Source organism: Taurulus bubalis (genome assembly GCF_910589615.1).
Source record: "Taurulus bubalis genome assembly, chromosome: 4".
NCBI lineage: Eukaryota > Metazoa > Chordata > Actinopteri > Perciformes > Cottidae > Taurulus > Taurulus bubalis.
Window position 1 is genome coordinate 3,738,577 of NC_136592.1, and position 18,109 is coordinate 3,756,685.

Below are 18,109 nucleotides of genomic sequence, written 5' to 3' on the forward strand. Positions count from 1 at the left end.
CACGGTGGCTAACATTAGCTCATGTTAGCCGCCTTACTAATTCTAAATGTTAAAGGAATAGTTCAGCATTTTGGGAAATACACTTATTCACTCTCTTGACAAGAGTGAGATGAGACTACTACCCTCACAACTGTTGTATAAAGTACGACGCTACAGCCTGGAGATGGTTAGCTTAGCATAAAGCATGCAAACCAAACAGTATGAAACCGCTAGCTTATGTCCAAATGTAAAAAACTAGCATGCCTACTTAAAGCCCACTAATGAACACGCAGTGAATCTTTTGTTTCGGCTGAACAAAAAGACGAGGTGTTTTGGTTTACAGAGGTCATAAGCCGGACCTTTTCTTGGAGGCTGTGGCAGTGACTTCCTTTGTTAATTAGTGAGCTTTACAAATAGTATTATTATATCTAGACTGGGAAGAAAAAAAGGAAGTGAATATGCATATTCCCTAAGTGTCATCTTTTTTCTTTATTTCTTGAACCCCAGAGATAATTAAAAGTGCTTGAGCGTTTAACATTCCCTCTCCAGTTGGTTTTCCAGTTGTCCCTGCTGGTTTGCAGGAGGCGGTTCAGAAGACAGACCCTGGGAGAACCACACTAGTGCAACTCCAACCAGCTGGCACATCACTGCCTGCTACCCTGTTGGCTCCACAATGTAAGAGATGGCGATGAAGCGCTATCGTTGGCTTGCACACCATCTTTCTTCACACAGACACAGCCGTGCAAACGTGCCGCCTTCGTCACATCTTCGCCTTCGTCCCATGCATCTGTGTGAGGGTCATATTTTATCCACGCTGTGCAGGAGCAAAGAATAGCCCCCGGTGATGCGCTCACAGCCCAGCGTGGCCACCGCTCCATCCTCCAGCCGCAAGCGGGATCCATTCTTGGAGGTCCGGCCTCCCACCAGGTGCAGGTCAGAGAAGCCATGGCACATCTCGCTCTCTGCAGGGAGTTGTGACAATAGGTTTCAACCCAAAACACTTTTCATGTTAATAGAAACGTGGAAAATGCCAGGGCACGCACAATCAAGGAGTTATTATTTCTCGAATGCTTCTTTTTATCGCTGAGAGGCTGGTTGCTTTGTGATCAGATCCCAACACCTGTGAAAAGGGACCGGATCCTTTTATCCACATCCTTCTGGTCCTCATGTGTGGAGTTTGCAGGTTCTCACCGCGTCAGCGCGGGTTCTCTCCAGGATCTCTCCGGGTTCTCCGGCTTCCTCCCACAGTCCAAAGACGGGCAGCTCAGGTTAATTGATCGGCTGAGAGTGTGAATGATGGTCTGTCTCCGTACGTGCCCTCTGCCAGGATAAGCGGTTAAAGATAATTGAGTTTCCACTGATGTTAGCTTTGAGTGTTTGCACAAATTCCATTGAGGCATTCACGTGGATTATTTGGCAGGCATCAATAATTGAAAGTCAAGTCCGCAAAGTCTTATGAAATGATGAATTTTGCAGGTTTGTCCTGAAACTTTTTTAAAAACCAATTTCAACAGAATTCTTCCACCAGTTTGATCATCTTGGCTGTGATATGTTTGACAAACCAACGCTCACCTGACACTTAAATATATATTTTAAAAAATGAGATAAAGGGGTGATGATTGTTATTATTAGCATTAGATATTTCATAAACCAAAGGAGCCGGAGCTTTTGTGTGTTTATAAGTCTCTGAGGCTAAGCAGAGAAATCCGTTGATCAATACTGCAGTGAAGGAGAGCAAAGAACATTTATGGGTACTTTACTTGAGTATTTCCATTCTGTGCTACTTTATACTTTACCTCCATTCCATTTCAGAAGGAAAATCAATAAATCTATGTGACAGCTTCAGTTAGTTAAACATTCATATTGTACATGCAAACATATGACCTGTAGAGGAGTTGGTAACGGCTCCATCTTGACAATCTAATATAATCTACATTTTGGAAGGTGTCAATCTCCATTGTTGGTATTATTGTGATACTTTAAGTACATCCATTGTTATATATAAAACAATATTGATTTGTAGCACACAGAGCCTATCTGATCCGGCATGTCTTCACCCTGCACTCAGCAGGTCCCAGCGCTGAACCTCGCTCAAAGGGCGCCAATGCTAACCCCCAATTACCGTGAAAAGGAGGCCGTCAGAATCATTGAGCTCATAGTAATCACACATATTCACCATTTTCTGCTTCTTCAATGACCTTCTAAAGACTGCAGTGTTTAGGGTAAGACAATCAATTACAAAGGACTCTTCAGCAGAGAGCAACCACATCTTACAGTAATATGTATACACAGAGGAACTATCTAAGATCAGTAAGATGTACTATATCCAAGATATAAAGATGTTTGTCTGCATTTGTGTAAAATGTCTTTAAGCCTCTCTTAAATGACTGACCTTTTTTCAGATCACCGCACACAGGGAAAATACTCAAGGACGTGAAAAGAAAAATCTACTATTCAAAAAAGTGTTCTGCTTTCACTTTGTCTTAGTTCTAAAAGATTCCAGTTGTGGCACTGTGACCCGCCCGCCAGCCGCCCGCAGGCTTCTTTCTCCGGGGTGAGGCGCGCAAGGAGCGGGGAGATCGCCGGCGTGCCGGGGCGGTTGTCTCCATCTGGGAAGGGCCTCTTCAGCGCTCCCTGCTGCAGCCGGTCGGCGGCCTTCTGCAGACCCTCCAAGTCCAGGAGGAAAAGAGTGAGGAAGTGTGGAAAATGCCCTCCTAACAATTGTTAAAGAAGAAGACCAAATCAAGGGTATAGAAACCTGTAACCAGGAGCTCAGGAGGGAGCAATTTATCACATATACACATATATATATACATATATATATATGTATATATATATATATATATATATATATATATGTATATATATATATATATATATATATATATATATATATGTGTATATGTGCAGCTCCAGATTTACACTCCTTATTGGCCAAAGTCTGATATCTGTAATAGGCTACCTGTACAAGAAATGCACAAAACCCTGGAAAATGCTGTCACTGACAGTGCACACGATATATTTGACAAAAAAACATTTATTTTGTTCATATTGTGTCCTTCAGCATTTTTTATACGCCATTTGCTTGATTACTCATCCGTCAATAAACTAAGAAGAAGATATAAGGACGTGGTCATCTTGTAAAGGTTGCAGAGAACGCTTGCTGGGCTTCCAATGAGATATCGGCACACATTTATGTCCCGATATCTTGTGAAACCATCATTTGACAGTGTGGAAGAAACGGTTCCTTCATAGCAGGCTCTCTCACGCGGAACACAAGAGCCGGGCAGAACACGTTTCAATGGATTGTGTGATCATTTATTGATCCCCTGCCGGATCTTCTCTGCTATGTTCTGCTCCCTCCTCTCTTACGGGGAGGTCAGAGGTGATGGAGAGCTGGGCAGCCGCTCCGTCGGGCTTCATCGTCTCTCTGAAAATGCCGATGCGGCTCAGGAACTTGAACCGAGGGTCGGCCGCTTGACTGACTTGCCTTTTTCGTCTTCCAACTTAACGGCCGGCAAGTAGTTTGAGGCCGTAAGCCACAACACCAACCTCCTGTATATGCTGTAGTTATTGCTTTGTCATGATTTCTTATTCACACATTTCACACTTGCCCCGAGTGCTTTCTCGTCGGTCGTCCTTGTGCATTTGCATACAGGAGTGTCGTCCTTCAGCACGGAGCGTTTGCTTTCGCGATGAGACGAGACAGACGCTCGACTGGTCCTTGATTAGGTCGACGCTGACGCACAGGGTGGGTCAGCGCTGATTGCCTGCAGATGGCAGTGGGGCCTCGAATACGAGTGCTTCACTCTCATTAATTGTCAGGATCCATCCACGGTGATCCCTCCCCCTTTTCCCGACGAGGCCGTCCTCTCCCCCGTGTCCACGGCGAGCGTGAGCCTTGAGGTATGAGCTGCGTGCACGGGGCGCCGCAGGGCGACGTCTGAGAGGAGGCCCTCAGTGTAGAAGAGTAGAGGCCTCTCCTCCTCATGGTGGCTCACATCCTGTGGAACCTGTGGGAAAGCGTTTCACAGTTGCATTTGCTCGTGGTGTGAGTTGAAAAGAGGGATGTAAGCTGTTGTTGTGGTGGCCCCAAGGTCTCGTACCCGTTTCTTCAGTTTGGTGTGCAAATGAGACAGTTGCCCGCTTAAATCAAGGCCTGCGCCTTTAAATATTCATCATCACTGCATGCATAATAAATGGCGTTATGGTGATATAATACATGCATCATTTGTGATGTTAAATGATCTCCTATAGATCTGGTTTCCCTCAAATCATCTCTTATTTTATGAACACAGGAGAAACATATAGGATGATTCATAATAATATCATAGATGAGTTACAATGCTGCTTCTTGTCTTATGATTTGCTTTGTAACTCGTCGATAATGAACGCTGCAGTAAAATACAACGTGAATGAGACCGTAACATACCTGATCAACATCGTCCACAGGATTTAAAGTGGGTTCAAATCAATGTCGAAATAATTTGCAAAGATTATTGTGGAAATGATTTTTCCGCTGTGTTTCTGTTTTTTGTTATACTCATTAGGCCTAGATTTGAGGGAAATGATGTGGCATGTTTGCTAAACCACATTTATTTTATTTTTTACATTAGTAGTTATTACTAACTCAAGATTAAGATATGTACAAAACATTATATCAAATGTGATGCATTTAGCATTATAGATGTTCAACATAGTTGATATAGTAACAAGGATCAAATAGTATAATTAATGCGACACTAACAGTGTGATACTGCAGCGAAGTAACACAAGTAAAAAGAAGTAATGCTTTTACTTTGGAGACCAAATAGCTGGTTTGATGCTGACCCTGCACCTCACTGATTGAGCCGCTCTCCAGCAGCGTATGTAAAGAGAGGGGTGGAGTCAGGAGGGGCGTTCAAAGGCAACAGGAAAGGTTCACTCCAAACTCATTCTAGACCCATTGTTGTTAATCAGTTTAAAAAAGAAAAAATTGTCAGTAAATCATGGGAAATGTCCATTGTGTTTTCAGTCTAAAGTGAAATCCTTACTGTATATATATATATGTATATATATATATATATATATATATATATATATATACACACACACACACACACACTCATTCTGTGCACTTTCTTGTTCTTTTTAACTTTTATTTTCTGTAGATGAAACTGGAACTATTCAGTACACCCAATTGTAAATATTCATGCTCCCTTGTTATTGCACTCAGATTTATGTTTATTGTTAAATGTTATGCACCTCCTGCCAGGACAAATTCCTTCTATATGTAAACTTACTTGGCAATAAATGGTTCTGGTTCTGACAAAACACACACACACACACACACACACACACACACACACACACACACACACACACACACACACACACACACACACACACACATTAAAGTATTAAAACTGTGGGGCTCTTCGCCAACAGACCTCAACATGAGTGGTGAGCAGGATCCTGATGGACTTCAGGTTGAAACAGCGTTTAAATGAAAACATGGACGCCCATTAGTGGGGGGTTCAAGGACTGCTCAATACTTACAGCCTTTAAGTGGAACCCCAACACACCCAGGAGGGTCATCGCGAGGACTTTCTGCTTTTGTGAGCCTGGCTGTTCTTGATTTCCTACACTCTGCTTTGTGTTTTTTGCCCACAGCTCCTGAAATATGAATATATGTTTCTCCTTTTTAATCACATAATACAATAAATCATTCACACTTCTTGTGGCTGCATTGCATGCTGGTCTAATGAAGCTGCTACCGGGTAAACAGGTGGATACTGCCTTCCCTGCGGTAACATAGAGGCAACGACCCATAATACAACGGGATAAAATCTCCGGCCTGAACACCAAACTTTACGAGTAAACTAGTCCCAACTTCCAGGACTCGTGTCCCAGTTTGACAGCGTCACTGCTGAGCCTGTTACTTATGCAACTGCGCATCTTCCTTTAATACAGCGAGCCTCGTCTAAAGCCGCTTCCCACTGAAGAGCGGATTCAGAAAGTAAACAAAGCCTGCTGCGTCTTGGATCATAATAGCAGGTTAGATCTTAGGCAAGAGCTGTCTCTGAGAGTTGTTGGCCTGCATCCCTCCGCAAATCCCTCTTCAAATCCCTCTCCATTTGTGCCAATCCAGTGATGCTTTTCCCCCTGACAGCCTTGGGAAGGAATATCTTTGCATCTTCACAGGATGTATCTGCTCATCTGAAAGGGAGGATAACTCAGTTCTTCGCTGAGCCACTGGCTGAAGTTTGGGAGAAAAAACAGAAGCTTGCATCAATAATGAGTACATAAAAAAAAAAAGAGGATGAAGCACCAAAAAGCTTCATATCTTTCTTTTTCACTTATATCTCATCATTTCCAGAGAGACATCTCCTGAACCTTCCTCTCGTACCACCAGGTCAACGTTTGTTAAGCATCGTGGTTCCCAGAGGATGAACCCAAAAGACTTTTGGAGATCCCCTGAGCCAATGAGGTCAGCTGTACTTTGTGATTAGTGCTAAGTGGGAGTTCAAAATGTTCTGGCCTCACTTTTGGCGAGATGTAGTAATAATTAAACTAAACACAATAATACACGTTTTAACTGTCCTTTCATTTTTGTCCACCTCACTTCTTCCTATGTCCGAGCACATCTACATCATATATACACATATCGATGTCCCATTCCTGATATTCTTCACCTCTTCCATGATCATTGGCTACTTTGGTTTTCTTCGTGGGTTAAACCTGCAATATCCTCCACGATAAACGCTAGATAGACCTCTAACGGACTGCATCGGGTGTTTCTAGTATTTTGTCCACTCCATCTGCTGTAACCACAGCGTCACGCTTCTATAAAGGCAAGAAGACACGAGGAAAGAAAGAGATCCGAGAGGTTTCTGGTTTTTAATTGCATCATTAGAATCACAAGATTAAGGAAACAACTAAATCATATTTACATGTTGGCTTCAAGACAGCGTCAAGAAAAACCTCTCGACGCATGTTTCCATTTACGTTGGAGGAACAAGACCATCTCTCCGGGTTCCTCATCACTGGTATGGATCAGTTTAATGCATCATGTTGCTATTACTAAAATGTGTGAAGCATTGATGGATTAACAACAGCAGTTGCGAGAGCTGGTCTTTTTGTTCATTTTTTTTTAAAGCAGCACATTTTGGATTAATTGCATAAAGAGAAAAACTATTATCCAAAATCTAACGGTGATACCCAATTGGCTAAGTAATGTGTTCTCCTATACTGTATGATCTTAAAATTGCAGTAATGGTTATGTTTCTTCTATTACAAGTGGCGTTGTTCTTTCAGTTGATTAAGTAACACGAGACCACTTTGACTTATTATGAACAGCGTCTTTGATTAGATGGATTGATTTAATCTTGACAGAATTTTGGGCGGCTGAGGTAAACAAATGTAGAGGTTTAAAACGCTGGCTACTGGCCCAGATCTAAAATCATAGTTATTAGCGATAAACTTTAATACGCCTTATTCACTGAAGACATTCTGAAAAAACATCAGACGAATGACTCAATGTTCAGTTTCCGGGTCCTGGAACTGAACTTGACGGCTCCCTGAATACACAAGGTGTGTGTGGTTCAAGTTACACCTGTGCTTCAGGACAAGTCCAAAGAGGCTTATTGCGATACAATATATACTGGTTACACAGAGGTAAAGTCACAAGGAGTGTTTTTAAAAGCATATCAGTTAGCCGCAGCGCTATGCGACACATCATAACTGATATTTTAAAACTCGTACTTATATATTAGATTGTAATGACATCAAGTCAAATATTGTGTTTAAATGTCACGGAGGCTTAGCGCCCTATCAGGAAAACACACCATCAGCGCCGTTTGCACTGCTAGCGAGCCGCCGGCTTGACCGTCGCCATGTTGAGAGCCGCGGGAGGCAACAGATGTGCTCTGAACGTCGCACAGAGCACCTTTAGGCGACAAGGACCCGTACGACCATCGACCGCTCCCTTTCAGCTGAGCGTGAACATAGTTTCTGTGCCGTGTAACTGGGCGCTGAAGGCTCCACTCCCTCTATTGTAACTGGGAGTCGAACCTTGTTTACGGGGGCTGTTACTGTCAAGGGTTTGGCCCAAATGCATCATCATTTTACCGACAAAATTGGACTTAAAATTAAAATATAAATACCGTCTTGGCCAGGAATCGCTGCAAGTGCAATACTTCAGCGACGAGTTCCAACTGAGACTTTGACCAGTATTACTACTACATACTGGCTTTCAGCTCCTGCAGGATCTCAGTGCCGCTGCTCCAGGCTATGACTTTAGCACTGAGAGAAGCGTCGTCTTCCAGCTTGGCCAGCAGCTTCTCCAGGGTGAACCCCTTCCTGGGCATCACGACGTCGCGGCCCCTCAGACAGGAAGTGGGACAGAGGTCGTTCCCACCGTCGCCGGCGTACAACACCCGCTCGTACTCCACGCCCCCGTCGCCCTGCTCCGACAGGAACCGCTCCAGGACTCTCCTCTTGCAGAGGTTGACGGGGCAGCGGTCGCAGTCGTGCGAGTGGTAGCACTGCACCTCCATGTAGCCGAGCTCGTTGAACCTCGCCGGGTTGGTGAAGACCCGGTCGACGGCCGCCTGGAGGCCGGAGGCCCGGAGGATCCAGTCTATGAACACGGTGTTAGAGTCAGAGATGACGATGCAGTCAATGGTGCTCTTGTGGTCCGATATGAACGTCAGCAAGTCCGTCATTCCAGCCGTGAAGGGGATGGTCTCCATCACACTGCGGACCCGGTCGGGGCTGACCTTCTGGTCTCCTGGGTGGATGGATTTGAAAAAATAAAAAAGGTGAGAGGACTGAAGAGCAAGCAAGGTGGGTGGGTGGTGGAAATAACATGTCAATGTGCAGATGTGTGCAGGATCTATGGATGAACAGACGACAAACAGGGGCATGAATCATCACCTATGTAGTTCATCACGCTGCCCATGAACTCTGTCCAGTGGCCTTTCCTGTAGGAATTCTTCACAGAGTCCGGAAGAGTCTGGCCTGGAAGGCATCTGGGAAAAGAAAGAGTGGAGATGTGGCTCGACATTAAAACACAGCAAACTGGACTTTGACCTCCTCGTGTCAAACAGTCTCGTGGTAGTAATATAGATTTCTAATAGTTTTTACAGCATAGTAAAAAACATGCCCAACTTGTGTTCTGCAATGTATTGTATGACAATGTAATTCGTGGATTCAAGCACTGTGTTATTTACTTAATCACCCAAGTGTCACTGTTGTCATCCACCACAGTGTGGTCGAAATCGAAAACCATCAGAGTCTTCATTTTTCACCTGGGGAAAAAATACACAACTGTTTCAAGACAAGAAGACGAAATAAAATGTACAAATAAGTCCTGGCTCAAGTATTATTGTGCTTATAAATATCTCATAGTCGTGACGCAGGGTCAGGTTATGTTTAAGATGATCCAACTACTTCTGCTCAAGCGTCTTATCTTCCAGCAGCACACACCGTGACAGCACATTACGGTCTGAAAGTTACCCAAACCAACTGCTCCTCCTCGGTACATCGCTCTGCTGCGCGCGCCGATTGGTGCCCCGCACCTCAGTTAACACCGAGATGTTTTTAATTATTTCCGTTTCACCGTAAAAGTAAAGTTTAAGCTCGTTGTGTTTTCAAATGACCGATTTTCCAAAGAGGTCTGGTGTAAACGGCCTAGCAGCCCGGCTAACCCTCCCATTGAAACTCTGCTCCACCGATTGAGATCAGGCTCAGAGGGAATAGTACCCGGATGAAAACAGTTACTTCAGTCCTCAACTTTACTACAGGTTCAGACATGAGATATTAGGTAAAACACCCAACTGACCTGCGCTGGTTCTGACATTAGTCTTCCCCCTCCGTCGGCGTCTTGTTGCGTTAAGGTATGACGACGAAGCTATTCAGGCTTTTTTACTGCCACCTGCTGGAGAAGTGTCACATTGCCTCTTTCATAACTATTGTAATAACAAATATTAATACAGCAACAGTCGTTCCTGTGTCCCATTAAACAGATACTTTGTGATATTACGCCGACTTAAATTTTTTTGGAGTGTGTAATGCATACTTCTGTAATAATACTGCCCAAATTAATGGACTTTTTGCGGTATATGTCGTCAAATTATCAGACTATTCAGCAAGTCGCATGAATGACCAAAATCACCACCGGACGTGAAGGCACCACTCCGCTCCCTTTGAACCACTGGGCGGCAGTGTCACACAACTCGAATCACAAACCGTAGAAGAAGAATAAAACAGTCAGTCTATTTCCTGGTTGCGTAGAAGGAACCCCCCCTCTGTGGCTTTTCCCCTCACCTGTAAAAGCTCAAACTCCGTCATTTTATTCCGGCCACCATGTTCAGGGGTTTCGGGACGTGGCTGGGCCTGGAGGACCGGGAGGACCGGGAGGACAACAAGACGGCGGCCGACAGGGAGGACCTGAGCGTGCGGGAGCAGGAGGAGAAGGTGGTGGAGGCGCAGAACGAGGTAAACAAACAGCAACCAGCTGACGACGACGGACAACCGGAGGCGGACCGAGAAAACTCCGAGCACGGGAGAGGACTCGGCGGTGAGAAAGAAACGGCGTCAGCTGTATATTTTAAAAGAAAGAGAGAGAACATCAAACTAGCAAAGCTAAGAAGTTAGCTAAAGGATGTGGTTGGCCGTTAATTACCGTGCTGTTAGAGAGAGAGAGAGAGAGAGAGAGAGAGAGAGAGAGAGAGAGAGAGAGAGAGAGAGAGAGAGAGAGAGAGAGAGAGAGAGAGAGAGAGAGAGAGAGAGAGAGAGAGAGAGAGAGAGAGAGAGAGAGAGTGTGTGTGTGTGTGTGTGTGTGTGTGTGTGTGTGTTAGCTCAGCTAGTTACGGTTTAATAAGCGACCGTGTTAACTGGCGACTGTCATCCTTGTTGTCGTAGTTACAGATTTAGCGAGATGATGATGATGATGGTGGTGGTGGTGGTGGTGGTGGTGTTGTTGTCATGTTTTTATTTTGCGTTTTCAACACATCAGAGCCATCCCTGACATCCAAATAAACAAACACAACAAAATCAATGGCAAACAGTCAAAACAGTTGTATTATTATCAATAGTCTACACACCAACCCTTACATACATGGACATCCACACCAACAAATGCTCATTCATATCCACAACCATACACATACTCATTTATATACACAACCATACACATACTCATTTATATACACAACCATACACATACTCATTTATATACACAACCATACACACCCTTCTGTACCCTCCCACATGCACACACTTCTACACACACACTCCACAAGGAGGGATCAATGAAGCGGGAGGGGAGGACTGAATCTCTAAATTAAATGCAATTAAATGATATATGCAGTAAATATATCAAATGAAATAACTAAAGTAAAATATAGTAAAATAAAAGATACTGAAATAAAAGGTTGTTGTCATCTCTGAAGATTACATCTTTAGCTTCGCGTCCAGTGCCACCAAGAAGATCTCCGAGTCGGTGGTGGAGACCGCTCAGAACATCAAGAAGACGGTGGAGGAAGGGAAGATCGACGGCATCATAGACAAGGCATGTTGACAGATGTGGGGTGGGGGTCTGCAAGAGCAGCAGTTTGCTCAGCATGCACGCAACATTTCATTAGACACGTGTCTTCCGTCTAATTCAATGTGTGCCTGTGTGTTTATCTGCATATATGTGTGTGTGTGTGTGTTTTTGTAGACTTTCCTGGGAGACTTTCATAAGGAGCAAGAGAAGTTCGTCCAGGAGAAGAAAGCCAAAAAATCCGGTACGGTCAGAATCAGGAATCTTCTTCACAATAGATAGAGATAGATAGATATATACTTTATTAATCCCCAAGGGGATATTTCTTGTCAGACTCGCAGTTTAGACACACAAATAAAATATAAAATCAACAGGGATGAAAGATATATACAAAATAAAAATAACTGGGCTGAAAGCTATGTACAGCGCAGAGTGTATTCATTTAGGAAATTCAATTTAAACAGTAGAGAAGTGCAAAAATGCAAAGGATATATGTGTAGTGTATATGAAGTGTAAATAAACATAAAAGTGATGATGATGATGATGATTATAATAAGTGATTGATTACTCACGAAGTGAGCCGAAAAGGGAAGTGAACTTTTTTAGTCACACAACAGGGGAGAGGCCACTGTAAGCAGCTGCAGCTGCGCGGACTTGATGAGGATTTGTAGTTTTCATAGCTGCTTAAAGAGTAATATGTCAATATTGGAGTCCATTGTAATCGCTGTTAATCCAAGATGGCTGCAATCAACTCCTGCAGCGACGTCGCCGTTCACATGCAGCACTGTTCCTAAAGGGACTTCCAGCTACGACACTCCCTTTAAGCATTACATGGTCATGTGAAAAAAATAATGCAACTCAACGAGTCAGTCACACTTTGTGTGCATAGCACCTCATATTCAGCGCTGTACGAACCGATGGGTTTAGTATAAACAGTCACACTTTGTGTGCATAGCACCTCATATTCAGCGCTGTACGAACCGATGGGTTTAGTATAAACAGTCAAACAAATGGACACTACTGCACAGGAAAAATAGAAGTGATGAAAGGGCCATGAGAATTAAGTAGTTTTAGAGCATGAAATGTTGGCACGTTATCTGATGTTTGTGTGTGTGTGTGTGTGTGTGTGTGTCTGTGTCCAGACGTAGCGGTGCCCCCCTGGGTCGGCTACAACGAGGAGGAGACCATCCAGCAGCAGATCCTCGCCCTGTCAGCCGTAAGCGAAAGACGTCACGCCACTAAATGAACGTCGTCGTCGCTCTTTTAACCCCCGGGTAAACTTTGGCGTTCACACCAAGCTCTCTGTCTCGCCGATCGCAGGACAAGAGGAACTTCTTGCGCGACCCTCCTGCCGGTGTTCAGTTCCACTTCGACATGGAGCAGATGTACCCGCTGGCTGCAGTGATGCTGGAGGAGGACCAGCTCCTCAACCGCATGCGCTTCGACCTGGTCCCTAAACAGTCAGTAGTCTCCCAGCTGTGTGTGTGTGTGTGTGTGTGTGTGTACACATATTAAAATGCTGATCTATGAATGCGATGTGTTTGACAGTGTGAAGGAGGAGGTTTTCTGGAGGAATTATTTCTACCGGGTGTCTCTGATCAAGCAGTCGGCTCAGCTCACGGCGCTGGCGGCCCAGCAGCAGCAGAAGGACGGCGAGGACAGAGCGGCCAGCGTCTCGGCCGAGGACGTCGTCTTAACAGGTGCGACCGCATTCCACCTGTGTTTGCTTCTTTTACACCTCAACAGCCTCTCCCAACTCAGCGTGCTGTACGCTCTGAACGGCTGCTGCTCCCACGATGAACTTCAGCAGCCAGATGCATCAAACGCCTGTTGACTCGTGGTTCTGGTTCACAGACGTCAAATCACCGGTGAACAGCAGATAAATCAATCCCTTCCATTAGTGCCCACAACCCCGTCGGTGAAAAACTGTGGCTACTCGTAGCACACGTATCAATAATTCCTCACGTTGTTTATATAGTTTTAAAAAAACACTGTGGGTTGACATTTTACAAATCTATGTGCAAAGAATATCAGAGAAAATCACAAATTTGCCTCAGAGGATTATATATGTATCTGTACACTTACGACATCCTCTGTCCCGGGACCTCACGTCGGTTCAGGAAAAACAGGAGTGGTCTCTCTCACAGAGGTGCAATAGAACAACAATATAATTATAACAATCCATTTGACAGAAATGATAGATTTACTTCATTTATAAAAAACTAAAAAACGTGAGGTGCACATGGCACGCTATTGTTTTTCAAACACCATAAATTGTAGTTATAAAATGTGGTGAGAGAGAATAATCTTCCTGGTCACCTTCACATGTCCCTGATTAGTGAATATGTTATGACACCACCAACACTGCTGTTGCACTTGTCTGGTTTGACTCATCATCAGGAGGTTTTTGTCCTCTTGGTGAAGCATCTGATTGGAGACCTGGAAGCTAAAGAAGTTGAAGTTGAAGTTCTGGCATGATGGAGCTGTGTAGGTGGAGGAACGTGTGAGTGTCGTAAGACAGGGCTGTAGTTTTAGAGGACATCCAGGGGTCATCGAGTTGAGCGCCACACTGATTTGCATATGGAAAACTAATAGCGCCGTGTGATTTTCTTGTAGACAACGTCAGACCCAAAACTCCACCAGTTTCCATCGGCGACTTAAAGGAGGTAAGAGCGCTGAAACGCAGACTCTGCTCCCATCGTTCTTAAAAAGCCCAGAGGGACAAGTAACAGCCCGTGTCCTCTTCCTGTCCCGTCTCCCGTCAGCCGCCCCAGGAGGAAGAGGAGGAGATGTCGACGAGTCCCGGCGTGTCCGAGTTTGTGAGCGACGCCTTCGACTCGACGGGCATCGACCAGGAGGACCTGAGGAAAGAGATGGAGCAGCTGGTGCTGGACAAGAAGGACAGCGCGCCCTCCGCCGACGGTCAGCTTCATACGCCTCGGAGTGTTCTTTAAAAAGTGTGGAGTTAAAAAAAATCACTGCCTCGCTCATGAACTCTCCTTCTTCTCCCAATTCAGATGAGACGGCGGACTGGGAGAAGGAGCTGCAGCAGGAGCTGCAGGAGTACGAGGTGGTGGCCGAGGTGGACAACAAAGACGACCAGTGGGACCAGGAGATCGAGAAGATGCTCCAGGCCGACGACAGCTAGGCGGCCACTTGCTGATTGGAGGAATCGGTGACCCGGTGATGCACAAGGGGCGGGGTTTCTATCTTGTAAAGCGTCCGTACCCCGATGACTGTGTAGAGCCAATAATGCCAAGAGTGTGTCACTTCTACTGGAAACGAAGAGCGTATCCCGGCTGTTAGTAGTAGTGACGCGACCATATGGCTCCTTCCTAATTTTATCTACTTGCTTTCCCCTCCCCTCTCTCTTTTTGATGGGGGGAAGAAAAAAAACATAGACGCTGATAGAGGGCGCTCCAGTACAAGTACAGTGCATTTTATAATGAGGGGAGGGCTTGTTTTAAAAGACATGAAACGTTCTATCTGTGTTTCCACTGCTGCTCTCTGGAGGGTTGTACAGTAAAGTCTCGCTATAGTCCTAGTACAGGAACGTCAAATGTAAAGTTACTGTTCTGTAAATAAATAAATAAAAGGATTCTAACACTCTACCTAACTTCAAGTTGCATTCCCCTTTCATCGCACTTTGAAAGTCATTTTGTATCGCGTTTTCATGAACTGTTCACGTCGGCGTTTTCTTTTTGTTTCTCTGCAAGTGAAATACTGCTTTTCTGTTTAACCTGTCATCCTTTAATACATATGTATGTTATTATGGACAATATGCATCATGCTTAAGGGGACCACCAAGGACTTTAAATGACTATTGCTATAGTTTTGAAATGAAGTTAAAACACATGGCACAGATTATTTTTAGACCAGTATATTAAAGGCATCTTTCCAGAAGCAATGTAACTACATCCTTTGACCTCTTCTGTACCATTCAATGCAGGATTTAAGTGTGACAAATCAATCAACGTGGTAGGTCAATTATATGCATGTTTAATAAGAATAAACCAACTGTCTCTTTATTTTTTAACTGTCATTATTTATTGCCTCGTGATCAACACAAGCTCACTCTTCCATGGAGGAATGTTTGGTTCTACAATGACAGAAAGGTGAACCCTTTACTCTGGTCTGCTCATACAGGCTCTGCTCTGTGTTCACTCAAGAGACAGAACAATGAGGTGGAAATAATACACCAAATTGAACCCTGAGCTCGCTGTTAAATTAGTTTGGAGCTTGTTTCCAAAAAGTTGAGCTTTCTCGTGATGTTTTGCTACAATATGCACATGTTTCACCATGAAATCCATGATAAATATGGCTGTCCATTGTTATCCTTGCTTGACTGCCATTGCATGGAGAAGGCGTGGCTTGAAATCAACAAGCCAATGAGATGCACCGTTGACATTACTGTAAACCCTGTCAGGGTGGAGAAATGCACCATGTGTTTTGTGACTGTTGGACAAGGTACTGTTTCATCTTTTGGTAACACTAAGCATCCCTTCGCAGAGGCAATATCATAGTCTATGAAGTTTAACTGAGACGTGATTATTGCTGGTTGAAAACTTAACCCAATTCCCGCTGAGATGACTTGAAATATAGTCAGCTTTGGCAATTTTTGTCAGTCTCCAAGGAGACTTTCAACCATGTAAATATTGAACCCTGAGCTCAGTAGTAATTTTTTTTTTCAGCATAATGATAGCCATGAAAAATGTGTCATACATGTCCATTGTTATCTTTGCTTATCACAGTCGTCTCACAAAGTAGGTTATCCTAACCCAGTGGTTCGCAAACTTTATTTGTCACGCCCCACAATGTTCACGCCCTTCTATGGAGGACAGCAAATGTCTTAAGTATAAATAAATAAATGCATGAATAAATACAGGAATAAATAAATGCTTAAATAAATGTATAAATAAATACAGGAATACATAAATACATGCTTAAATGAATGTATAAATGAATTAATAAATAATGGAATAAATACATAATGTATAAATAAATACAAGAATAAATTAATAAATACAGGAATATATAAATATAAGTTATACCTAAACAAGACATTATTAAATAAATCTATTTGTGTACAGTTCTGTATTTCTTCATTTATTTATGTCTATTTATGTGTCCACACGTATTTCTTCATTTATTTATGCCTGTATTTACGTGTCCTTATATGCAAATGAGCTGGGGCGGTCCGAACCTCTGTCTAAAGCATGATTGGTCACAGGAGTGTGATCACCTGGTATGTTATGCTCTACTACTTCTGCCTTGCACATGTTGTTGAAGTTGGCCATTTCAAATCAATTGCGATTAATTGCTTTAGCAGACGATTTAGACTCTAAATCGTCTGCTAAACATCACCTCAAACCTGAATAGTTAAGACAGTAAAAGTGAGGTTTTTACTTTCTTAGGAAAATATGTGTTCACAATTATTGGGCAACTATTAGTGTGCAGACAAGTGTGCTCACAATTCAAAATAATAATTTTCAAATTAAATAAACTGTAAATAACATTTAAATAAAGTGCAAATTAAATTAAAGCTGCGAGCAGCTGTGACTGGGCCCTCGTTTCAAGCACGTCGGGGACGCCGGCGGGTCGCCGACTCTTCCGGCCTCGAACATCCGCCTGGCAAGCGAACGTTCTCGGACGGACGAGCCGGCGACCCTTCACCGTTTTTCACCGAGGGCCACAAACAGAAAAATATATGAAAGTCTGGGCTACTCAGGTGAGGTATATGGCCAAATGAATCAAATGAGGTCAATTATGTATGTATGTATGTATGTGTATGTATATATATATATATATATATATATATATATATATATATATATATATATATATATATAAATCACATCAGAGGAAATTTGGCCTTTTCCAAGCTCCAGTAGAAGTCGGTAGGGAGAGAAAGTGAAGCTGGTTCTTCAGAGATTCATCACTGCATCTCCATCAGTTCTAGTTCAGACTCTCTTCACTTCTTCTGCATCATCAAGAAGGGAGTCGAGAACAGCTTGAATTCGTTCTCAATGGCAGAAAGATCTGGGAAGCGCAGACTGAGTTCTGTCATTTGATGTGATGACAGACACATATTTCCTCTTTTTCGCAGAAAGGTTGACCTCTGGAAAATGGAATATATGTATATATATTTTGTACATGTAAGTATATATATATAAAAGATAAAAATATGTATTAAAAGTGATCAAAAGCTTGAGGTTTCATGGAACGGCGTGGAAGTGGTGTGACGACTATTGCATGTGGTTCGTGATCATGCAGCAAGCTGTTGTAACTCCACTGTACTTTGTCAAAACTGTTCCAAAGTTAACATGCTTTATGAGAGGCATAGCTGGAAGACTTCTGCATGCCAATATGAACTCATAGTCAGAGCGCCACCTACTGGGAAACTATGGCAATTTGAACTGGAAATGAAGGACGAAAATGAAATTGGCCGACTTCTGGTACGGTTTAGAGCATGGTCCCAAGAGAGTTATTTTTAAGTTTATATGTGGTACATACGCCTATCAAATATTGTATATCTATGTTGAACGTACTGCGAGGGCTGCTTTGTTGAATTTAGTTGAATTTACCCCTACAAAGTTAATGGGT

The 18,109-nt window shown here is 43.4% G+C and overlaps 2 protein-coding genes across 2 annotated transcripts; one reads left to right on the forward strand and one right to left on the reverse strand.

The window, feature by feature from the left end:
- Nucleotides 1-6,853: 6,853 nt before the first annotated feature.
- On the reverse strand, nt 6,854-9,884 carry phospho2 (phosphatase, orphan 2). Its single transcript, XM_079217145.1, has 4 exons — nt 9,803-9,884; nt 9,192-9,269; nt 8,896-8,990; nt 6,854-8,749 (listed from the first exon to the last, which is right to left on the reverse strand). Exons 2-4 carry the CDS (start codon nt 9,260-9,262, stop codon nt 8,199-8,201), a joined length of 717 nt encoding a protein of 238 aa, XP_079073271.1. The 5' UTR covers nt 9,263-9,269; nt 9,803-9,884; the 3' UTR covers nt 6,854-8,198.
- Nucleotides 9,885-10,267: 383 nt separating this feature from the next.
- syap1 (synapse associated protein 1) lies at nt 10,268-15,518 on the forward strand. Its single transcript, XM_079216626.1, has 9 exons — nt 10,268-10,540; nt 11,415-11,533; nt 11,684-11,750; nt 12,649-12,722; nt 12,827-12,966; nt 13,055-13,206; nt 14,123-14,172; nt 14,272-14,428; nt 14,524-15,518. Exons 1-9 carry the CDS (start codon nt 10,327-10,329, stop codon nt 14,652-14,654), a joined length of 1,104 nt encoding a protein of 367 aa, XP_079072752.1. The 5' UTR covers nt 10,268-10,326; the 3' UTR covers nt 14,655-15,518.
- The last annotated feature ends 2,591 nt before the right edge of the window (nt 15,519-18,109 follow it).